This window comes from Protopterus annectens, chromosome 4.part1, assembly GCF_019279795.1.
Source record: "Protopterus annectens isolate FY-2018-M chromosome 4.part1, PAN1.0, whole genome shotgun sequence".
NCBI classification, from domain to species: domain Eukaryota; kingdom Metazoa; phylum Chordata; order Ceratodontiformes; family Protopteridae; genus Protopterus; species Protopterus annectens.
This window is the reverse complement of record NC_056734.1, coordinates 510,747,724-510,774,159: the sequence shown is the minus strand read 5'-3', so window position 1 is coordinate 510,774,159 and position 26,436 is coordinate 510,747,724. Positions and strand designations below refer to the sequence as shown.

Below are 26,436 nucleotides of genomic sequence, written 5' to 3'. Positions count from 1 at the left end.
CATTGGGTAAAAATGCACTATGGGGTAGGTAATGTTTCAGCCAATACACAAAAGCTTAGAGGGGACAGATTCAGACCATTCTTAATGAAATAGCATGGTCTGTTGACCATGTTCTCCTTGGCTGACATATATTGTATCCCCTTCAAATGACACCAAAAGCTAAACCATTATTGGCAATATATATTATTAAAGTCAAATATTTTTTTGCTTGTGTTTTGATATCATCCTTTGAAAAGATAAAGTTTGCTAAATCATAGGCTCATGTCTGCCAAGTTCACACAGACTGAGCTCATCTCTCTACTCATATAGTCCAGAAAGGTATATCTCAGGTTTTTTATACCCACATGTACTAGAAAAGCAAGTACCATTATGACTGTCAAAAAACTTGAGTGCCTGGGTGGCCTGGAAAATCAAGGCACCAGACAAGTAACTGACTGTCACCCTTTCCTTACTTGGCCTACTGAGTGCTGCATCAGTATTATGGAGTCACCTATGACTGAAGTATTTGGTTGGGTGGATGCCTGCCTTAATGACCTGATCTCTGAAACAGTGTGACCCTGGTTACTATGTGAGGTAGTAGCCTTTGCCCATGTTTCGGGCTTGAAATGTTGCTGAGTATGCTTAATGACCTTGTCTCATTTTGGAGGTCTTTGTGGTTTGGGCAAATTAAGCTTTAGAACCTCAGCATAATGCGGGCACTGCGATTTATGTTAGTTGTGGGAAGGTATGTTGTTGCGTGAGCTGCTTGGGATCCTTGCATCAGTGGTGACAGTGTGTCAGCTTTTAGCCAATAGTGACAATAAATACATACATCTCTCCCATACTGTATGTTATTTTAGTAGGTGATCATGAGACTGTATGAGACAATGCAAAGATGCCTATCCCAATCAGACTGGCTACACAAATTGCAGTAGAGTGCTTATCCATGGTTCCTATTTACTGGAGGTATTATCTGGATGGTAGTGGAGATAGTGCTGGTTTCAACACAGCTGCTCATAGCTAGGAATCAGTGATCAGTTGTTCCTTTATTCACCAGAAGCAAAAGAGTAGCACTAATCCCTAGCTGCTTCCTGAAAAGTAGTACTAACCCAGGTGTTTATGGGTTCATTACACTTGCTATTATTGCATTACATTGTCTTGTCTTAGAAGACACCCTGGATGGAACCTACAGCAGCTAGATGCAACAGAAAGCCAAACTGCACGAAGACCCTGAAGAGGTTCTCACCAAAACTGCAACCAGACCCCTCAGTGAAGTCCCATTCACACTGCCTTTTCAGAGATCAGCAGGAACCAATGCCCCTGCACTCCTTCTCTCACTAAGAGAAAACTAATAGCATTAATTGCAAGTTAGCTCCTAAGAAGGTTTCAGGTTTTCCAGTGAGTGGTAATCTCTATGAATGCTAGGAAAAATGTTCATCTGCTTTTTCTTCTCTCACCAAGCGAAACAGAACCAGTAATCCCAAGCCAATTCCTTAGAAAGCAGTTCCTAGGCTCACTAGTGATTGGTAGTCTAATCCCAGCTGTTAGAGATTTTAATAGTAAGATAGAAGAGAAGGATTAATACTCTGAATATTGCAATGTGTACTAAGTGAGAAGGATGGTGCGAAACAGAAGTTAACTTAAGCTTTAAGAGTCTAAGGGGAGGGCCTTCCCAAATGATCTTTCAGTTTCCAATAGAATGAGCAGATGAGATCAGACTGGGTGGAGCATCCAAAGTCAAATTTACAGTAGGGGAGGGGAGATCAAAAAGGCACAATGTTTAAAAGCACAATAGGGATGGGGCAGGTAAGTACAACAAAAACGAATACAGTCAGGCAACAAAAGCAGCCACATATCCTGTTGTTCAGCTCTACCCATTATTTAGCTCGATTGGATTCCTTTTCAGTCAGCGAATGGAAAGCAATTCTTTTCTAACTGACTCAAGCCAAGAAATTTTAAAACTCCAAGATGAAAAATCTTTGAGGTAAAACAAAATTTAAAAGAAACCAAACTGAAATATAATAAGAGCAAAAAAAATGGAAGTATTCAAACCTTACATGAATAAATCCAATCCAAAATCAAATGCATTCAGACAACAGCAGTAATCATACAGCACTTGAGCTTACTCACTTGAGAACGATACACATCTAACCTCTAAAACAGAAATCAAAATATCACAAACTGTGTTGTTCTCCCTCATTTACTGCATTGTTCCCATTATTGCCACAAACCTAGGGAGCAATCCAGTTTGGACAAATAGGGCACTCTAGATAGCAGCATTGGTAGGGGTACTGCAGATAAGCCTCTCTGCTGTTACCACTGCCTTAACACTTGTAAAGTAGACTGATCAACTATTCTATGTAAGATACCATGTATTATCCTAGTTATGCCAACAGATTGACAGATAGAAACTCCAGTCCCTTTTTATTAGTTGCGCTTCACTAAAATATTGTGTTAATCTATATTTGCATTCTGAAATCTACAGTATAATTACTCAGAGTTGCTTGTCATTTGGTGACTTCGCTTAAGAGCGCTGAGAATCTGCTTTCACCTGGATCAATCCATTATTCAAAAAATGAAAATAAGTATTTTGTTGCACATCTCTTGTTAATTGTGACTGTATTTTAGCAGTTTCTTAAGTTATTTGCTGTTTTTTTTTTTTTGGCTGCACTTTACATAAAAAAGTACTGTCTACTGCTACTTTAAGTAATTAATTGCACTGTATTACATTGTATCTGCTGGTTCTAGGACTGTTGTAACAAGTCTGTATGGTCTGTCAGTCAGCGAATGGAAAGCAATTCTTTCCTAACTGACTCAAGCCAAGAAGTTTTAAAACTCCAAGATGAAAAATCTTTGAGGTAAAACAAAGTTTAAAAGAAACCAAACTGAAATATAATAAGAGCAAAAAAATGGAAGTATTCAAACCTTACATGAATAAATCCAATCCAAAATCAAATGCATTCAGACAACAGCAGTAATCATACAGCACTTGAGCTTACTCACTTGAGAACGATACACATCTAACCTCTAAAACAGAAATCAAAATATCACAAACTGTGTTGTTCTCTCTCATTTATTGCATTGTTCCCATTATTGCCACAAACCTAGGGAGCAATCCAGTTTGGACAAATAGGGCACTCTAGATAGCAGCATTGGTAGGGGTACTGCAGATAAGCCTCTCTGCTGTTACCACTGCCTTAACACTTGTAAAGTAGACTGATCAACTATTCTATGTAAGATACCATGTATTATCCTAGTTATGCCAACAGATTGACAGATAGAAACTCCAGTCCCTTTTTATTAGTTGCGCTTCACTAAAATATTGTGTTAATCTATATTTGCATTCTGAAATCTACAGTATAATTACTCAGAGTTGCTTGTCATTTGGCGACTTCGCTTAAGAGCGCTGAGAATCTGCTTTCACCTGGATCAATCCATTATTCAAAAAATGAAAATAAGTATTTTGTTGCACATCTCTTGTTAATTGTGACTGTATTTTAGCAGTTTCTTAAGTTATTTGCTGTTTTTTTTTTTTGGCTGCACTTTACATAAAAAAGTACTGTCTACTGCTACTTTAAGTAATTAATTGCACTGTATTACATTGTATCTGCTGGTTCTAGGACTGTTGTAACAAGTCTGTATGGTCTGCTTACACTTGGGCTCCAAACTAGCCATTCTACATTAAGAAGGTTTTTTTCTTCACTCTTTTGGCAGAACTGTGCTGATCTGACTATTTGAGTTGGGGAATGCTGCTCGAAGGCTTAATGTGTGCTTTCCTGATTAGTAGTTAGCTTAAAACTTGTTCCTCTTTGCTTGCTTTTAAGCCTCAGTTTTGTGCGGGCTTTGGCATAATTGCTCAGAGCTGCTAGCCATTTGGTAACTTCGCTTGAGAGTGCTGAGATTCTGCTTTCACCTGGAACAATCCATTACTCAAAAGATGAAAATAAGTATTTTGTTGCATTTCTCTTGTTAATTTCAACTGTATTTTAGCAGTGTCTTCAGTTATTAGCTTTTTTTGCTGCACTTTACATAAAACAAACTGTACTGCCTACTGTTACTTTAATTAATCGCAAATGCATTAGCCACCCTGTTTCTAATAGTTCTAGGGCTGTTGTAGATAGTTTGTGTGCTCTTCTTATACTTAGGATCCAAACCAGCCATTCTATATTAAGTAAGCTTTTTCTGCACTCTTGTGGCAGAACTGTGCTGATCTGACCTGTCTGAGTTGGGGATTGTTGGTAGATGGCTTATCGTCTGTTTTCCTGATTGGTAGTTAGCTTAACACTTGTTTCTCTTTGCTCATTTTAAAGTCTTGCTTTTGTAGTGCCCTGTATAGACAAAAATGCCTTGATACTGAAATTCCCTTAGAATAACTATCAGTAACACTATTCCTTGCTGCTCTAGGAGCAAATAAGGTGTGGGCTGAGCAGAATCACTTTGTGTGGTTGCTTCTGACTACACAAAGTATATCCCCACTCGCACTCTCTATGCCACTAGGACAGTCAAGTATAATTTAACCCATTCCCTTCCCTGACTAAACCCATGGGTAAGGATCATGGATGAACAGTTTTCTAACATCTCTGTGGCCAGCCTGGTGGACAAGGGTATGTTGAGGAAATGTAGTAATTGCCTCATGTGTACCGACAACCCACTTAATCTTGCAACTAACAAATACTATATGTGAGAGAGATGTAGTTATACTATGAAAATGGAGGCAGGTCTGTCACGTACAGATATATCAAATGCCAAACAGGTTGTCAGCACACACATATCATCTCCAACACCAAATAAGGATTGGACACATAAACCCACGTATGTAAAGGTACTTACTAGTAACTTACTGAAAACACAGAGGCCTCCCAAATGCTGCCTCCAGAAACCTTATATACACACAATAAAGTCAACAACAACTATAACATGTAAAATACACATAACAGTGTCTCAGGAAAAAAGCATATAAGGCAAAATACCACAAAACCTAACATCCTGGTCATAGGAAACACCATAGTGAGATACACGGATGTCTCCCTCACCAGATTGAATAAGGAGAGTGCTATGGTTAGCTGCCTTTCAGGTGCCAGGATCCAACAGATCATACAAGCACTCATGTCATTCAGCAACAGGTACCAGTATGACTCTGCCATAGCACATGTGGGTGTAAATGACCTGAGACATACCTCCCTGGACTATATGAAAAAAGACATGATTACGCTAGCAGGTTATGTGAAACACAGGCAGGCATGAGCTTAGTCTTGACAGCATTCTACCTTCACCAAGGATGATGCCACAGTACAAACAAAAAATGATTGACTTTAACAATTGGCTTAATTTTTGGTATCAGTCCAAGGGGATCCAATATTTGTCAGCTTGGGAGGACATCATCGATAGGCCATGCTGCTATGCCAGAGATGGTCTGCACCTCTCTCCTCTAGTCTTTCAGATATTGGCAAAAGCATTAGACAGTCCTATGGTGCCTTTTTTATGCAGTATCAAAGTAACCTACCTCCCAGCATAGCAAAATCTTCTCTTGAAATAGCTTGAGGTACTAATGCTAAATGCTAGGAGTCTAAACAAGAAACTGCACTCCGTAGAAGCATGGCGCACCCAGGAAAATGTTGCCATCTGTGCAGTGACTGAGCCATGGTTCAAACTTGTGGAAAGCACCCCAGCTGTGCAAGGCTACAATGCCCTCCATATGTTCAGACCACCATCTGAGCAAGAAAAAACCTAAAGAGGAGGTGTGTCTATCCTCATAAAGGAGACGTACACTTCAAGAATGGTCACACAGTACTACTCTGTCAGACTACTACATGTCCAACTAACCATAGAAAAAATCCCCCACCATGAACCAAGAAAGACATACTGAATAACTAAACCTACTAGAATCACTCGCCTACACCTAACTCCTAGTGGTTAAATCCTAGTGGCAAAATAACTGTCCATAATGTCATACCTGTTCACACTGACATCACTTTCACTTTTTATTCTTATCACAACGGTTTGTCCCCTCTCAGTTCCTTCTCCCATTCTTCTTTCCCTTCTGCACCTGCATAACGTTTTCATTCTTTATAGCGATAAACCTGTCGCAGATAAAATCTGTGACAGATGCTCAGTGTTTTAATTAGTGAATAGAAATCTGTATATACCACACTCAAGCAAACATTTAAATTTAGTGTACATCTTCTGAGGCATTGTTATGTAGTCAGTTTTAAATGTTGCTGTTATTATGCTGGTTACATTATTCTAATTATACTCCTGTATGTATATGTTAGATCTAGACTTTGCTGCAACCTTCCTGAGTTTGATCTCCACAGCCTGCAGTTGCCTCATGTGTGTCTCTGAACAAGTCACTTAAACAAATGCTAGTGTCAGGTTGCCCCTGAAAATGTATGCAGTGGACTTGCTTGTTTAATATAGTTATTATTTAGATAAGGTAATAGCAGCTAGTATAAAGCAAGTATATAAGGCTTAATAGAGTGTGAAGGGACTGCAAGAGAAATTATTCCAAGCAATGTGTTTGCTGCATCCAGAATGTATGCCGCTTTTGCATACAGTGAAGAGCAACACTGGAAATGATTCATCATATATTCTTTGAGTTATACACAACTATAGTTATTAATATGGAAAATGCAATCATTTATTATAAACTTAACAAAACAGATAACATTTGTTTAACTTTCATATGCATACTTGCAAGCAAGTAAGAGTGCATGCATGCATTGATGTAAAGATACACACGTGCATTTACGTTTTGCACAGTTGTGAAGTCATTTGTCAGTTGCAGCATGGGACTGGCTGCTTGAATAAGAAATGAAGGTCAGCAGGAGAGGTAGATGCTTGCTAGTTAGCCTCAGAGGGTTTATACTACTCGAGTGTGACTGTACAGTAGCCTGTTTAAATCAGAAAGCACAAGATAAATAAAAACAAAATAAGATCTTATTGAGGAAAGAAGTGTGGACATTCAAAATGTCCAGACAGCCAGGAAGTTACACACAATTGTACACATACTGTTTCAGTTCCAAACTCACAGCTAAATTAAAAACAGGATAATTGTACTATAAGATCACAGCAGCAGCTTCTTTTTCCCTGTGTAGATGACTGTGCCAGAATAGTTTACCAGCATTTAGATGCATTATACAAGGACTGCTAAGTGTATTCCATTAATGGGGATGTGTATTCTTCATTGCAGAACAAGTACATTCAGACAAACAAGTTGCTGAACCTTCAGAAAGCAGGTACGTAACTTTAAAAATGTACATGTATTAACCTTAATTTTTTTAAAGAGTGCCAGTTTGGCTAAACTTAATGTGATGTCCTGGCCATAGGTGTTCTCATTTTAAACTGTTTAGATATGAAATGCAGTTAATGTGGTTGTATCTATGATATAATAAAAGGGCAGCTTTGTTTTATTATGGGCACTGGTGAGTAGGGGGCAGGTAGGCATGATATCTTTTTCAAGTAGCACAACAGGAAAAAGATGGAAAACTGCAGAAGTGATATATAGTAATTTCATGTGCTCAACCAAGGATGCTTGCGTGTGCCTTAGGTGATGTGCATGTGACTAGTATCTGGTACGACTCGTAACAGTTAGGTGCATTGGTGGATACTGAGCTAGACAGAGAGAGAGGATGTGTCAGTAGGTGCTACCTGCAGTGGTTTTACATTTTGTAAAAAATGAGAGAAGAATGGAAAAGAAGGATGAGATGCAATATTCACTTAGGAGGACGATGAAGCTGGGAGAAGAGAAGATACAATGATAGAGGAAAAAGGGAGACAAGATGGTGGGGAATAATGAGAGATTCATTCGGAAGTAAAGGAGAAAGGGGAATGAAAGGATTGGGAAGCATTACAGACGAGTGACTGGTGGTGGGAGTGAAGAAAAAGGAACTGAATTGCTTAGTAAGCAGGGGACAGAATGATTAAGGACTGCAACTTTTGCTATTGCCCTTGGAGAATCAGAATAAAGTGCTGTGTAGAGAGCCTTCTAAATGACTGGCCATCAAGCGCAATGAATTTTGTTTTACTCTAATTACTGCTGATGTAATAGAAGGTGACTCATAGCCACGGTGCAACCAACTGTGAGATGTTTCACTGTGGAGAAAATAATGGAAGTTACTGCTGGAGAAAAAGTCCAGAGAAAGTAGAGGAACTGGCTAGAAAAGAAGTGCACCCACACCAGATGGAATCATATTATCTTCTTCTCTTAAGTATAAACAGTATTAACTCTGGATTTCACCTTATTATTTTCATATCTAGGTGCCCATTGCCAGTCATTACTTGGGAGGCGCCCTTCACAGACTGGAAAACAAGACTTGAACATGGTAAGTAATTGCTTTTAACAATAGTAGTGGGCGTCTACACTTAAAATCATGAGCCTTTCTTGAACACATAGATAAGAGGAGTTTATTACAACTGCCACTGCTTCCCACCTCTGCATAGAATGAAAATGTTCACTGCACGTACCATATTGTAGGTAAACTTTACATTTTTTGACATGTAAACTAACAGGCTTAGTTTATAAAGCCCTGATCTTCCAAACAGAGACAACAGTTTTGTTTCTGTCTTCATCAGTTTATTACATAAAACTAAAAGACAGAAACATCTGGTTATATGCGAAATCATGGGTTGAAAATCATTTGATGAATCCTTCAACAAGGAATCACATTATGATTCAAACTTTTTCAAGGATGGCTTTGCCTACTTATTCTGTATTCACAAATCAATAAAATTAAAGGTTACATCATCACAAAAAAATACACTGCTTTGTGTGGTGGGTGTGTGGAATCAACAATTTCTTTCTTAGTAAGCCAGTATTCAACTGAGTTATCAGCACCGATCCTAAATTATACCAGATGTTTCTGTGTTGCATTGCCATTTCTGACAAACAAAAGGAAGTACAATGTTTGCCAGTATGAAAAAAATCAGCCAATCGGAGTCTTTTATCAAGATGCATTGATTTGTTTGGATTTCAGAAAGCTATCACCCAAAGAAAGATTATTTTTGGGGAATGCTGAAAAGGGACTTATGATTGCTTAAGAACTGGGTGCATCAGGTCAGATTATGAGATAAGGCAATGAAACATAATGCAAGAAACAAAATACTGTTTTACTGTCATTCCAATTCCTCTCCCTTGGGACAGCAGAATGAACCTAACTGGGAATCATTGTTTGCGAACATATCAAATTAATAAATGCCATTTCCTTTCTTTTTTTCACTCCCTAGTTAGTCCATTCAGTTTAGGGGTATGGGACCTGAGCATTTATATGGTAAGTGAGAGCCCTATGGCCCATCCATTCCTGTTTGGGAATCCCAATTAGCCCTTTATACAATGGTGAGATTCAATAGTTGGGCAGCAGGCCAGCTTGCTGATTGTCTGGTAGCCTACCCTTTCTCACATGGAGTACCCCTCCACCAACACAGAGCTGTGCTATAGCTGTCTTCTAAGGGGAATCATGCATCCACATGCTAAGTTTCCATTGTCTTACAGTTTAAATTCACTTGGCCAGCATAGAATAAATAGGCTCAAATTCTACCGGATATAACACTTCTTCCATATGGTGAGGTAAAAATCCCTCCCCTCCCCCTGATAGGCATGCTGGCAGTGGTTGTTTACTGCTATCCTTCTTAGCCAGCATCTACAAACTTTCAAACCCCTAACAGAACTTGGGTCATCTGTAGCATAATCTGGGTGTTATCCATCTGTACCATGCAGCTAGCAACAATCAATGCATTTTATCAGTATGAGAAATGATGCTTGAATTGTTTTATCTACTGTATTTATTTAATATGTATACATGTTTTGCTATGAACAGATATTTATGGGTATTAATTTTAAAGAACTGAGTATGTTTACTACAGGCATCCCTGAATTACTAATATTCAAAAGGCACTTTAACTCTTAAATGTAATGCAGGAAAGCTGAAAAGATCAGCACATTTTAGAGAAGTTGGTTTTCTCTTGCCTGTTGATACTCATGTGAATGAACCCAGCTGATTTTTAGTCATATTGCTCCTACTTGCATATAAGTAAGTCTAATCCTTTTCTGCTTTCATAAATGTGTTTTTAGGATCTTGTACTGGGCTTCCTGCAAGGTATGAGCTCATAGTGTCTTTGTTTATCTTTTTAAACAAAAGGGTGCCTTTTAATAAACCAGAAAGCACTCATCACAGAGTTTTGAAATATCTGACAGTTCAGGTAAGGTTAAATACATACCTCAGATCACAGGTAATTAGAATGAAGTTGGAATTCTCTTGTATCTGTGAGTGAGGGATTCCTGCAATCAACTGGTAGTAGGAAATTGTTATCATTTAATAGCCAAAGAGCCCAGTGATCTTTCATTTTTAGTGAAAAAAAAGAGCAAATGGTATGACTTTATTAGGAGCACATTTCAGCTTTATGGACATTGTGCATCACCATTCAGATGTCTTACAAATTAAAGTTAAAGCTATTATGATTTTAATTTCATCTCTATCAGCACAGTCACTTGTTAAAATGAAATGTATTGCAACCAGATCTCCTTTATATTATACATTCTTTAAGTTATCTAATTCTTTTGGATAATATAGCAATAATGTATTTTAAGTCAAAATGCTTTATTTCACATTTATCTTATTTTGTTATCTGTGTTGCCATCTGAATTGTCATTGACTGTGGTTTCAAGCTCACAGGCTGATATTTTTTTTTTATTTAAACATTCTTACATACTTTTTCTTTTCCATCCATAGTACACAAGTAGGGCACATAGCTCTCAACGTCTTAGCAAAATAAAAATAAAAAATCGGGACAAAGTCCAAAAAATAGGGACGATTTTTAAATATTGCTCTTACAAATGTAATTGTTAGTATAAAAGGCCTTGTCCTACAATGCATTTCTGAAGGATATAAAGTCTGAAACTCAAATGCCTGTCATTATTTAGTGAATTCAGTCCTCACTGATTTGCAGCAAAAATCCAGAAAATCACAAATTTTATGAGGAACAAACCAAAAATATGAGGCAAAAATCTGGACAGTTGAGAGGTTATGTTGCCCTTCTATACTTTTACATTGGTAGCAGCCTTTTGGTATTAAATCAATTTATAGCTGTCCCTGTTTTATATAGTAGAGTCCTGCCCAATTCCAGTGTTTACACACTTTTTCCTGTGGTGTATATTTGGAATAATTAGCATATTTACACCATTAAAAGTTCTGTTTTCATGTATCATTATATTTACAAAGCTGAAATCCATTTTATTACATTTTCTGTAAATAGTGTATATAGTTTGCTTAGCTGTAAGTGTGTTCTAGTTTGCTGTATTTCTTTATCAGTTTGTTGTATATTGTATTCTAAAATATATTCAATAAAAAGTTATTTAGAATAAAATTTATAAAGTCTGCTTAAAATTCCATATTTTATAACTGTGGTCTACTGCTCCAAGAGGCCTTCTGGTACAATAATGGTCCTCCTTAGATTGTTGAAGCATATGACTTTGCCCGATGCTTTACTGGATCTAATGCGAGCTGCTTAATCAATCATAAAAGTCAAGCATTTTAATGATGGCAGTCTAGCATTGTCATGCTATTACTTTGTAAAATCGATATGGGATGTATTTGTGAAGGAGAATCAATCCCAGAATATTCCTCTGAGGACAGTTAGTTAAAAGTTAATGAGTCTGGTCTGGAATTGACCCAAAACTGAAAAGAGTATCTTAAATGCCATAATCACCAGTGAATGCACTTTTACATAAGTTTTGAACACTGTTTAAATCTACTTGTTGACAAAAGTAATTGCCTGTGGCACTGAGAGCATGCCAGGCCTGTACATATTCTGTTATGCAATTGCTTCTTACATCGCCTTATCTGTCTTCTGAAGAAAAAAGGACAGGTCAGATATAGTCACCAAATGTAGTCACTGGTAGCACCATGCACATTTTCAAGAACAGCATACTGCGTGGTATGTCCTCATGTCCAGGTAAAAATGTGTATTTCTGTGAACTACAACTAATTTACTCCATGTAACCTTTTTCATTCCATCTCTCCATTATTAGAATGCGCTTTCTGCAAATATTGAAGTACTGCAAACATCAATGTTTTCAGAGACATGATGCTATTATATGGTCATCTTACTAAGGATTTTACAGAAACTAATAATACTTAGACATGTTTTTGCACTAACCTTTTCTGACAGAGGAGCTATGCATGCAAGCTGCCCTTCAACGAATAAGATTGTAGGAATCCTTCTAATTACACTTACACATACAATGTGATCTAAGCTTCTTGGCTTCATTATCCACTTTAGCATGTTGTGCCCTCTCTATATTAATGAAATATGAGTCATATTATTGAATGCTTTTAATCCAATGAAGAGTCAGTGAGCTGTCTTGGTTTACCTGCTTTGATGACAAGCCCACCCCATACCTACTAAACTAATATAACTAGCTCCAATATATACTAATTACTCAATTGTATGGCAGTTTTTTTTTGTAGAGTAAATATTGATTACAGCATTATTATTTTTACATACTGTGCAACCCTGTGAATGGGTAAACTTGTTGTTATGGAATTGATTATTGATGCAACCGATTTATTGCTATGTGTGAAAACAATACTAATAAAGTAGCCTCATTTTAGACCTTATATTTTAACTTGGTATTGTTAAGCATTGACATCCAAATATCACAAACAACTAATCTGCTATTCCTAAGCTCAAACTGTATTAATTAAATACGCTAACTATTTATAATGTATTCTGAGATCACAAATTAACTAGTGACCCTATTGTTTTATTTTCAGAATAAAACAAATCTTAAGAATTGGATGAGTGAGCTTTACACCATGTATTACACTCTACTTTATTAAATGAAAACATCTTAATTCCTTGTATCTTATTATCCAGGACCATAAATAATGATTTCCACAGTCTTATCTTCCTTAAGATCTTGTGAGTAATTTCTTCCCAGATATCTAAAACTGCTTATTTGACATCCCATTTCAACCAAATTCCCATGTATCTCATCTTGCCATGACCTGATGAAAGGGGTGTTCTGTGCCCAGTAATTTGGGGGGCATAATTTATTACTATAGCCTTTGTTTTTCCTTCATTTACTTTATATCATGATATATACACTCTCAGAATTGTTTAGTTTAATAAATATAATTTTCATATCATGTTCTGGATTGGTAATGTACAATATTATATCATCCTCTAAAAGAGTTATTTTCTCATAAATATTTCTCCTTTAATATCCACTTATGTTTGATTGATTTATGCTTTTGGGTAATGGCTCTAATTGCAAAACAAAGAGTAACGGTGAAAGTGGACCCCTTACCTATTTTCTGTTATAAGGCTAAACACTTTACAAAGTTCATTCACGCTTCATCTAAGCACCAGCTGCTCTGTAGATATTAAATATTAGTGTTATCCATATTTGCAAAAACCCAAACACCTCAAAAGATCCCTTCATAAATTCCTAACACACACTGTCAAACATTTTTTGCCATCTAAACTTATTGATGTATTATTATTGTCTGATGCAGCCTTTTAAGTCATAAGTGTTCTAGTAATATTGTGATATTGCATTTCTTCTATAAATTCATGCTGAATGAGGTCTATTATTCTTGACAATGTCTGTACCATTTTGTAAATAAAATTGTCACAAATACTTTGTAGTCATGATTTAGATTGAAATATGTATGTATTACCCTGGATCAAGAGGATCTTTCCCCTTTTTGGTATAGCTAACATTACAGTTTTCCTTTTTCCCCAAGTTAAGACCGCTACTAAACTACTGTGACTATAATTCCATATCTCATTTACTTTCATTTACTGCATTTTTAATGTTCATTTTACCATTGTCCCAATTCTTTATAATCTCTTTAGTGCTTATGGCCAAATCTAACAACATTTTAGTTAAAGTTTGATCTACCCAATCATTAAATTGCTTCCATTTCAGAAGAAATACTGGAAAATGTCAATGCTTATCACAAAAGACTTTTGATAACTTAAAACATTTTAGTTGGTATAGTTACATGGTTTGACACTATTTGACACTATTATCAAATGTATTTTCATGGTTCAGACCATGTTATGGTTGTCTGTTGATATTTATTTATTTTATTTATCATTTACTTAACATTTGTTTACCGGGATGGTCCAACTGGATATATGTCTATTTCCAGCGGAGGCCCGGGGAGAAAAGCTCCAAGTTAGTAGATTACATTACATTAGAAACATTTACAAATTTACAAATTAACATAGTTTACCGTCTTCAGTAAGGTTACAAACATTTATAGAACATGGTAGGCAACTGAGAGTTTCCCAAAGGGTTTCACACAGATAAGGACTTTATCCTGTAGTGAGCTCTAGATATGCCACAAAGCAAAGTCATATACATTTTAGAGTCAAATGACAGATTTAATTAGGCAAGATATCCAATACCAGGGGGTGGTTGTTAGTCAGGTTTTGAACAGGGACATTTCCAGTGCATTTGAAAGTGTAGTTTGAGGCTTTTTTTTTGAACTGGGTTAGAGAGGGCTGGAGAATAAGTTCAGCAGGTAGAGAGTTCCAAGTTTTGCCTACAGAGTTGGCAAATAGAGAGTCATCAGCCACATTTATGCTTTTGGTTGTTTGAACCAACAGTTTGTCAGCAGAGCGCAGTGACCTCAGGTTGCTGGAGGGATTAATGATCTTGTTTAGTGCTGGTGTCTTATCGGGGTAACATGTATCTAATGTTACCCAAGAAATGCAATTCACCGAAAAATGTGGACATTCCCCGTAATTCTGTGTTATTTTTATTACAGGATTGTATAATATCTTGGCCTTCTAGAGATATCGTTGTTATTTCTTATAGTGCTCTGTTCTCCAGCTACTACTATGCATCCTCTTCCTAGTAAAGGCGTTGTGATTGGAGAAAAAGATACCCAATGCTGCTGTTAAGATTTCATTTTTTAGGCATTTAAAAGCCAGGATCAAGTCCATTCTTAGCCTATACCCACATGAGAACAATGCCACATGTCCCAGTCATTTCCTATATGCCATCTGATTAAGCCCTTTTACCTGTCTAGTAAATCTTTTTTGTATACATTCCAGTTTCTTTAATTTTGATAAACCAAAAGAAGTGAAGGACTAACATTGGACCTCACTGCAGAGGTAAGTAAAGAGATCAAACTCTTTCTCATCTCTACTGAAGACACACTGAAAATATCCCTTACTAAACCATACTATCTTCTTATTACAGCTTTAATGTGATCTTCAAATTTTCAAGCCAAGTCAACTAGGAGCCTTAAATCTCTGTGATACATAGCTTCTGTTAGTATTTCGTTGTCCAAGGCATATGGATACCCACTGTTATAGTCAAAGTGCATCTACACTTTTCTGCATTAAACCCTTAGAGGTTGACCATTGTAGGATGGTGTTTAAGTACCTTTGAAGTGCATGTTGATATTAGTAGTTATACTCCCAGCTTTTGTATCATCAACAAATTTGATGAGCCAGATGTTTTTGTAAGATAGGAATTCAGACATTAATAGACCAGATAGCATGAGTCCAGAAATTACTCCGGTGGGACATCCATACTGATGCCTTTTTTAGAGGAACAGTTTTTGATCTTTATAGTATGTTTCTATCCTTCAGCCACTTTGTCACCTATTTTATTACATATATATTAATTAATGTTTTGTCATTATGTTTAGTACAGCTTCATGAGGTACTGCCTTATCAAAATCCAGGTAGACTATATCAGCTGCAAAACCATAGTCCAAGAAGCCTAGTAATGTTCTCATTAAGTTAGTTAAACAGTAGTACCCTACAAGGAGACCATGTTGGAAGATATCAAGTTCATGTTTCAGTACATCTTGGAGGAGATAACAAACATTTAATCAAAATGTCAGCTACTCCTCTGGGGAAAAAAACATTCAATCTGTCAAGACTGGTAGCAGAATTTGACTTAATGGATTTTAGTGCCCTAACTATTAAGTCAATTGGAACTGATAGACATTTACCCAACACATTAATGTCCAAAGAAACTCTGTTTCCCATATTTGATAGGTCATCAAAAATCTATCTGTAAAGACATTGACCACCTTTCTGGGTCTGTGATAAAGCAGTCATCTTTTTTTATACCAGTACAAGAAATGACATCCTTTTCATTAGAATTCAGTTGTTTGAACAGTGCCTTATTGTGGCTGAAATATTCCACTAATGTTGCTTCATAAGTACACTTAGTTTTTTAACCAGTTTTCTAAAACATCTTTTTGCCCTGTTGTAGATGATTTTATTCCCTGTATTTCAGGCATCTATATACTTCCTCCAGAATTTATTTTTCTTTTCTCTGTGACTCTGTTATGTGCAAAGTCTTGGTCCACTACTGGGGAAGTTGATTCCCTTATACGAATGCATTACTTAAAGGAGGAATCCTGTTAATCAGGTCATAGATAGCCATCTTTCATGCATAGTCTTGGATCCCTATCATACAGTTGAAACCTCATTTGACTGAAACTCATGTGACTGAGACCATAAGACTGAATTTTCAAAAGACTGAAAAGTCACTTGACTGAAACCCTTAATACCGAATTTCAACATACTAAATTGTAAACTGGACCATATAAAACCAGACTAGGTGGGATGCTACGCCCCTACCCCCCCCCCAACTATATATACTGTCTCCAGAACTGCACTGTAGTGGGGAAAAGGGCATATATCTTTCACGTACCTTACAGTAGTCTACATGCTGCCACTACTATGCCCTTTTCCCCACTGTAGTGCGATCCTGGAGTTAGTAAATATAGTTGGGGGTGTGTGGGTGGCATAGCCCCCACCTAGTCTTGTTTTATATGGTCCAGTTTAAAATTTAGTATGTTGAAATTAAGTATTATGGGTTTCAGTCTTATGGGTTTCAGTCAAGTGACTTTTCAGTCTTTTGAAATTTTAGTCTTATAGTCTCAGTCAAATGAGGTTTCTGTCATATTGTAGGGATCCATAGTCTTACCTTCCATGATAGTCTGCCAGTGTCATGTCCTTAATTCATTATGTATAGCACAGATGATAGATCTATAAAATTTCCTAATTAAGTCTACTTTCCTTGTGGCATCTATCTATGAGTACAGCGACTTCACAGTGCCCTGAGCACTGAATCAGTAAACCTACTGGGAACTTGATGTCTGTTGTTAAGTCAAATTGTGTAAAAGGCTTTGCCTTTTCTAGTAGCCTGTTTTAAATTTGTAGGTAGTTATACTGGAGCTGTCTTCTGTTATGTTGTATATAAGTATTGACCTGGAAGAAGGCACACTCCAGTCAATACCAGGGGGCATTTATGTCTCCTGCAATGAGGTCATAACTGCTTAAAATAACAGCTGTGAATGTTCTTGCCAAACTTGACATCCTGCTAAGAATTTAGGTTGGGAAGTCTATTAAAAAGAACAACAATCCATTTATTCCTTCAGTAGTTACCCTAACAACTAATAGCTCATGGTTCTCTTCAGTCCATAATGTAATGGATGCAAATTTAGTAGACACAAAAACTGGACCCCTCTTTATATTTTTCTGTACATATGATGCCCTTTAAAACTAGGTAGGGACCATTGTTTTTTTTTTCAATGAATCATGTTTCAGTTGTTAGTAAGACATCATAGTCTTTTCTTAGCTATTCTTGGTTCCATTTAATTTAATTTGTTACTGAAACTCCTGGTATTAGACACAAGACATGTCAGAGTTTTTTAATGAAGTTATTTTGTTTCTTTGGACCCAGCCTAAAAACAGATCTAACCAGTTTTGTGATGATTGCCAACCAGTCTGTTCCCCTGATGATTCAAGTCGTCATCAGAGAAGCAAACTCTTTTTTCTTTAAGATTTTCTCATAAGGTTATAAACCTGACAGAGTTAACTAATGACTCTTTCCTGATATTAGTCATAGATCTAACCTGGCATTTTTGTAAACCTGTGTGATGCAGACGTGGAAAGACAGAAAGAGAGAAAAAAAAAAAACAGGTTAAAGTTCTTGGCCTTACTTAGTGAAATTATGTTCCTCACCTCACTGGTGAAAGCATCAGTGGTGGTTCTGGCCACATCGTTATTGCCTGCTAAAATAAAAAAAGAATGTCAGTGATTATTGCCTCCACAATATTGGACATTCAGCAGTCCGTCAGTCAGGCCAAAGTAACAGTGTCGCATTAGTTCCTAGGGGAAATATCTCTCAGCACGAAAGTCACCTATAATTAGTACTGCTTTGGAATTTTTCTTTTTTGTTGGTGTTGCTCAGATTTCTCTTGAGTAGCAACTACATTTATTTGTTCAGTATTAGGCAACTCAGCTGGCTTTTGGATGCCCCACTAGCACACTCCTGCATATTTTTGTCCACCTGAATGAGTTCTTCCTCACTCCATCCACTGCTTCATTTTCACTCTGCAGTCTTTTATTATTGAGTATCAAACAGTTTAAGCTAGTGTTACCTGGTTTACTATTAGTGGCAAGTTTACTATTAGTGGCCATGCTGTCATTACAATAACAACTCATAACAGTGTAGAGCATATTATCTTCCTTATTTTAATTATGTGATCAATGAGTGGGGTATTATTTATTGGACAAGATATTGGTGAAAAGTCCGATATTGGGAAATCCCGTCTCTTGTACTTAAGTAGTGTACATCAGGGTGTGTGTTAATGTTATCATCGCCAAACCAGAGCCACAATCAGTTTACACACCAATATTTTGTATATGATATTATTATTTTCAGTAATGTAATCTGAAGCAGTTGTTTGGCAGCTTTTATCATAACCTTCAAGGTTAAAAAGCCTGCCAGTACTGTGTAGGGCTTATTGGCCACCTGTGTCTAGTGACATGATAAAGGAGGAAGCAAAGCAGCACTTTTAAGGATTTTAACACTGAGGCAAAGGCTGTGTTGCTTATTTTTGTCAAGTTCAATCTCAGTGAATGTAGATGTTTGTTCTAACTACATCATCTTCTAGTTTTACTGTCTAAACCCCAGCCATGCATTTCCCTACTTTATGTTTAGCACTGGGAACACTGGGGGTCAAAAAGATCCTGCTGAGTAGGCCCCCAGGCAAAATGTATCCGTTTATTCCCTTATGCTGTTTTTGTCAACAATATAGTGCAAGAAGCTAGCAAAGCATGACCCCCCCCCCAAAAAAAAAAGACTCGTAAAACATGACCTAACACAATTTTAAGTTTTCCCCAATAGAGATCCAAAAGGCAGAAAATTAGTGGATACTGCTTATGAAAACCTTTGAGTTACTGCGTCCAAGATAACACTGGCCCACTGCCCAACATGACTAACATGCAACAATGCTCTTTCACAGTGATGCAAGACATGCCCACATGTCATGTTTCAACACAAGCAAGGCAGAAGCAATATCAGGGTTGCTGTACCTGGATAGGTTGCTGCCTAAGATGCACGCCTGTCCTAAAACTGTCTGCTCTCATGGCAGGAAAATTATAAAGTACATCTCCCCTTGTCCTTAGATTCAGAATGGGTGCTTGGTTCTTCTGCATGCAGTCACTTAGTAATTGTTGTAGTATCTGCTCAAGGAGGGTGCAAGAGATATCAGAACTACTGCACCTTGATTGTGTTGCAACCTAACATACCCACACACATACACCCTGGTTTACACAACTGTCTTCGGGCAAGAGATATCAGACTATCTGCTGCAGGACCACCAGATAACAGCTTCTACCCAACAGTGTTGAGACTTATAAACTCTGATACCATCCACCAATTATTTAGTCAGTAATCATTCACAATATGTAGCTCAGCTGAAAAGTGTGCAATACCTTTTTTTTTATTCTTTGATGTAGCGTTATATTTTCTTATTCATGTGCAATTGCCTGCTGTTTGTTTGATGCAGATGAACAAAGGAGGACAGTCTTAACATGTGCAGTCCTACACTGTCATGCTGCTATCTACAGTACTCTTCTTATGACTGTCTGGGGGGGGGCTTGTGTGGTTTTGCTGTTATTATTGATCCTTCTGTGGGTCTTGTATTGAATATCCTTTTAAAATTGAACTGGTATTGTTATCCTTGCATCTTATGTGCTCCCTGGTGAGTTGATGCTTGGAATTTCATTTAGGCTGAACTTGTGTAGTCCTAAATGACAACATTTACTCTCACTTTCACCCAAACTGCTTGCTCTCTTAGCAGGGAAATTTTCTTTTCAGCAGTTTGCATATCATTTATTTCTTATAAATGCCTAGTTAAAACATCCTCTATTTTCTGCAGCCATATTTTTATTTTTCTCTCTCTAATCAGAGAACCACTTATCTTGAAAATCTCAGAGTGCATGTGATCAGTCTTTGTAGGGTGACTGAACAATTTTGTCCTTCAGTTGCCATTGCTATTTATTTTTCCCACTTCCACTCCACCACACTGCCTTTTCATCTCTGTGCTTTGTTGTACTTCACTTTTTCTGTTTTTTATTGACCTTCTGGATGGATTTCTTGTCAAGAGTGGATAACACCTTCACTCATGAGGCATTTTTACTCATGGCATGCTACTGAGGAATGAAAGCCTGACATTACTTCTTGGGGAAAAGGTGATCTGTTTTTTACAAGATGATAGAAACCATGTTAATAATTTAGTACGCAGAGTAGGCAAAGAACATTTACGTGAGAAAGGCAACATATGGGTAAGACAGCAGGAATTGAATTTCTTATAGAAGAGGAAACGGGTTAAAGGTAAGAACATGTCAGCTATACAGAAATGGCATCAAAGGAAGGAAAGCTTAAAGAGAGTTAAAGAGAGAATATCTATGTTTATCATATACAAGGTCAATGATGGCTTTTAGACAGAATTAGCTGGAGTGGAAGGAAAAAATGCACCAAGGGCCAGTGCTACAGCTTTCACAACTTTATCACCTGACAAGGATGTTAAAAGTTATAACAATCAAGGAAGATGAACAAAGTAATGCTTTCAGGAGAAGTAAGAACAAGAAAAGAAGAGGCATATATGGATGGAGTTAATGTTACAATTTAGGAAGATGCTTAGAATAGAACAATACTGTTGAGTGACATTTAAAGACATGGAGGTAGGTGCGTGAATGGGTGTGCCTTTGTTAAAGGTTGGGTGCCGGGCTGGCACACCGACACCGTAAAAATCCACTGCCAATCATTGGCGGACTGGAGTTCCGCTGTGGCAACCCCTAACCGGGAAAAGCCGAAAGACTTAGAATAGAACAATACTGTTAATTCATGGGAGAAAAAACTAGTAGATGAATGAAGGACAAGAGAATTATTTGCATCTACAAACATACTTACTTCATGGTGAAGGAGGTTTACACTTACAGCAATGCTATTTTATAATGGCATTATTAACCAGATGAAATTAAACTACAAGTTGATGCAGTTTGCATTGACTTTTATTAGTGCTGTTTTACACAGTGATCCATGAGTTACTTTAGCTTTAAAGCCTTTCAGGTTTGTATACATTCAGTGGCCTGGACTGGGGAATTGCATCTCAAAGTGAATGGATATTCGAGTTGAAGGGATACAGAGAGAGCTGAAGGTTCATTGGCAGAGGACCTCTCAAGGGTTGATTCTTGGGAATTTTCTTTTCTTTTAGTTTTTTTCTTTTTTGCCGATAGTTGAATTATAGTTTCTAAATAACATGTACTACTTATATGTGGATGACTTAACATTTGGAAAATTATTACATGTGAGAAAAAGCAGAGAATCTTACTGTCAACTTTAACTAGTTTGAATATATGGGCAAATGAAAATAACACAAAAATAAATTATATGAAAATGAAAATGATCACCTTTTGGTACAAGTTATGTGGTACAACTTGTAATATAATGGATTAGAAATTATACCTGGGGTATCTTAACATGGATCTGGTTATACAAGTTGATAACCTACTGTAAAGAGAATATATCATGTAGGTAAAGAAGACTACATAAAGAGGTGTGCCATGTCAAAGAATTGAGGGGTAATGAAGGGATTTTTGTAGAAAACATGTAGCTTTATATGAAGTAAATTTGAATATGTAAACATTTTATATTTTCCCTATACAAAACAAAAAAAAGACATACCTAGGAAATATTCAGAGAAAATTTACAAAAAATAGTAAGAGGTTGAAATGTGTGAACTATAAGGACAGAATAATGAGTTTAGGACTCTGATTAAGTACAGACTACTGAGATACAGCTTAATTTGGGTATCTAAAGCAAAAATAATTTTTTTTTAGAAAATGTCTAGGTTTGTATTTTGTTTCTGAAGAGATTTTTTTTTTTCCCGAGTGAGGCATATACAAAAATTAGACTTGTATGTGCTGTGCATAAAACCGTTTGGACAGCATTTTGGTTCAGTGAAAGTCATTAGCCAGTATAAGTTTACTAAAACTGTGATGGGTTAGAAGTGTTTTATGTATAGGCAAAGACTGTTTTGCTTAAGCAGGCATAATGGGCCTTGACCCAAGACCATATACATATGTATGTACGTAAAGTTACAAAACCTACAGTATACATATGTATGTATGTAAAGTTACAAAACCTACCATATACTTACGTATGCATGTAAAGTTACAAAACCTACAGTATACATATGTATGTATGTAAAGTTACAAAACCTACCATATACGTACGTATGCATGTAAAGTTACAAAACCTACAGTATACATATGTATGTATGTAAAGTTACAAAACCTACCATATACGTACATATGCATGTAAAGTTACAAAACCTACAGTATACATATGTATGCATGTAAAGTTACAAAACCTACAGTATACATATGTATGCATGTAAAGTTACAAAACCTCCAGGTAAATTACAAAATTTGTTGCTGAATGCCCTTTCTGTGAGACAAGCTTATCAGGTAGTAATATAATTAAAAACACTCTAGGATAACCAGATACCTGCTGATGTGCTTGTACATTGTGACATGTTGCTGCTTGATTTAACATAGCTCTGTTTTGTTATATATAAATATAGTATCATTTAATCTTAACTAATAGATATGGTTGAGAAAACTTCAAATGGATCAGCACACTTAGCTGATTAATAAATAAACCTTCACATAACTTACATATAATGTCCCTTTTCCCTTGGTGATTTCAACCTTGTAGGATATTTAGGAATGCCAACACCCCAATCCTGGTCTACCAACTATTAAGTTATTGAGTCAGTCCCATTACAAAGAACTGCTGGATAACAACAGAGCTAGCTGAAATATTTAAGCCCTAGCTTAAGACTAATTGGTTGGCTTCCACTACTTCTGGGCCATGTGAAACATAAGATTCAAATATCTTCATGGAATAGGTAATAAGTTGCTGTCTGTTTTCATATTTTTTGTTTTTTTTAACTCCCTTGCAGTGAATTTTAAGTATATTCCTATAAATTATCTTTTTCCATTAGCATGCTGACTGAAGGTAAAAATAACTACCAAGCCCTCATAACCACTCTTATTCCTCTTATGTAGTGATGTGCTTAACGTCAGCTTAACACATCTAGCTACTATTAAATAGCTTAATATCTTTTGAGTAATGAGGAATGAAAGTTGGAAGAAGTCAAATGCATATTATGGCTGTGTGATATTTAAAGAACTATTAAAATTGCTAGAACTTCATTACCATTTTATAACAGAGGTTAGCTAGTGTGGTTAAAAGTCAATACATTTGTTATGTAAATGTTGTGTTTATTCATTTTATTATTCATCACTTTGTGGATTTAAGTAAACTCTCTAGTATAAATTAACCAACTTGTGCTAGCCAGCTGTGCATGCAAAACTATATATGTTTGCAGTGACCAGCTATGAAAAGACACAAAAAGCATCCTGAGTTCAACAATGAATATACTTAGAGTAGAAGAGTAGTTCAATCAGTTACCTTTCTGTTCACAAGAAGTTAGTAATGTCCAAGAAAGAAGAAGAACGCAGCTGATGAAGAACATTCTCAGAAAAATAATTCAGTGTTTTAACTTGGAACCTGAAGACTGAACAGACTTAAGTTCTCACATGCGTTGTATTATAAATATTCATTCATTCATAGATTTAGGTTCATAAGTAATTACTAGGTATCAGTCTACAGAGTATTACAACCCTAGCTAATAACCAGAGGCCAGAATCAAAACCTGCATCTTGTATCTGTGAGGTTAAGAACTTAACCATCATGCCAGATTCTATCCTATTACTCAGTGGATGCAGTGCAGATGCCTAAAGCACACAAGACAAGTTGTTACTTGTGTATGAATGTTTAGTCTTGAACATAAAGGAGCTATTTGTATAAATTCTTTGTAAATGTTGTATAAATACTCTTTTACTAAGCAATATTTCTTGTAACTGCATTAAACTTCTTTTTAATACTACTGTAAACTATTTTAACTGCACTGTTATACCACTCCAATTAAGAGCCCCATTAGTAAAAGAGAATTCATTAAAGAGGCAGTGACATCTAAAAACATCATAGGAAATATCATAAAAAATACATTCTTTAAAAGCTTTATAAAACACATATGGGCTGCAATACATATCTCAAATATAAAAAGTACTAAAATTAATAAATAGTAAATAAATAAACTAATGTTGCAGTGGTCGGGATTTTAAAAAAGGTTTTAGGGACACCTTATTATTGAGGCCTGGTGTTTTATCTGCAGCATAAAGCATAATCCACTTCTGTTCTGAGGCCTCAGTCTGATTCACTAGGTCACCTCCTCTCCTATTCTCACAAAATACCTCTAATACAAAAAAATTAAAAATATGATTAGGACCTTCATTTTTGTTGTGTACAGCAAGGCCACTGCTCTCTTTGCAATTCCTAATATCTCTGTAATGCTCAAGTATCCTATCCTTGAAACGGCTATTTGTCTTACCAATATAGTATGAAAAACATATAGTACAATATACAAAATAAGCAACATTGGGTGTCTTACAATCAACATAAAAATTACTAGAAACTTAAAACTCAAATGGGGATGTGTAAAGCTAACGTCTGGATGAATATGTGTACATGCTGTACAGTTCCTGCATGGATATGTTCCCACTCTGTCTGATTGACACCTGCGAATAGAGCCATCAAACCTGTAGCATAGCTGACTCTTTAATGTTTTATTATTATGAAACGTGAAATCTGGTTTACTATTTATAACATCCTTTAAACCATCAACAGTAGATAAAATACCCCAATTTCTGGTAATAACATTACATACTGAGCTAATGTTACTAGAGAATGTTAGAGGCATCCTTAATTTATAATAATTTCTCCTGGCTTTCGAACCCGTATCTGTAATACTACTCAGATCTCCAGCCAATCTTTCATTATAGTAGGGTTTACAGCGGTCACCCCTGGCTCTCCATGCCTCATTTCTATAACGATCAATAACATGGCCTTTATATCCTCTTTCACAGAAATCTGACTTCAAACTTAAAAGTGCATTATGGAGTTCTTTATCATCATTACATAGTCTCATCACTCTAAATATTTGCCCTTTCACTACATTATGCTTAGTATAGTTGGAATGCATACTTGCATTGTGAAGAAGGTTATTTTTCCTAACCGGCTTCCTATAAAGGTGTGTCTTAATTTCATTCCAAGAATCCTTACTTATGGTCATATCTAAAAAATTAATAATATCCATAGAATATTTAGATGTGAACTTAAGGAAACTAGTAGTTCCATTTAAAAAACAAATAAATTCCTTCAACTCACATTCAGTACCTTTTCACAGCAGAAAGATATCATCCACAAATCTAGTGTACCAGGCAATATTTGTAGCAAACACTTCATTAGACAAGACAAAAGAACATTCCCATTGCACTAGGGATAGGTTGGCATAGCTATTGGCACAAGCCGTGCCCATAGCCACGCCAACCTTCTGCATATAATAGTCACTACCAAAAATAAAAACATTGTTATTCAAAACAATATCTAGAAGGGTACAAATCAGTGCACATTTAGTGGGGGTGAACCTCGCATCATTCATCATTATTTCCACACTGCCTATCCCCCATTCTTTCGGGATAACAGTAAATAAAGACTGTATATCTAATGAAACAAAATAACATTCAGTATACATAGGATCCCATTTCAATTTACGAGTCTGTAGGAATGTTTTAAAGTCTTTCAAAACACTATCACAGCTGTCTAAAATAGGATGCAAACTCTTCTCAATGTATATAGACAAGGGCTCAGTAGCCCATCCTCTGCTGGATACTATCGGATGCATAGGTGGAGCTAGAAGACATTTATGTACTTTCAGCAGCCCATATATAATGGGAATAACAGGATGGCTGACATTAAAGTAGTCAAACAATGGTTCATTAATCATACATGTAATCAATAAATTGAACACGAGAAATGATATTTTATCAATAATAGCCTTCTTTACTGTCAGTGTTATAGCTATGTCTCAGCATCACTTAATAACAGGTGCATCTGCTTCAAATAGAACTCCTTATCGAGAATAACAATACCCTCTCCCTTATCTGCAGGATGCCCACCCACCTAGCTGCCAAATTGTAAAACAACGAACTAGACTAATT

General features: G+C 36.4%; 1 protein-coding gene across 2 annotated transcripts in view; it reads left to right on the top strand.

Annotated features, from left to right (window-relative positions):
- The window catches only part of LOC122800943 (ephexin-1-like), an 822,598-nt gene that overhangs the window by 567,269 nt on the left and 228,893 nt on the right, over nucleotides 1-26,436 (top strand). For both annotated transcript variants that reach the window (XM_044070328.1, XM_044070327.1), the window contains 2 exons: nucleotides 7,169-7,214; nucleotides 8,236-8,300. In XM_044070328.1, coding sequence (XP_043926263.1) covers nucleotides 7,169-7,214; nucleotides 8,236-8,300 — 111 coding nt within the window. The remainder of the gene's footprint in view (nucleotides 1-7,168; nucleotides 7,215-8,235; nucleotides 8,301-26,436) is intronic.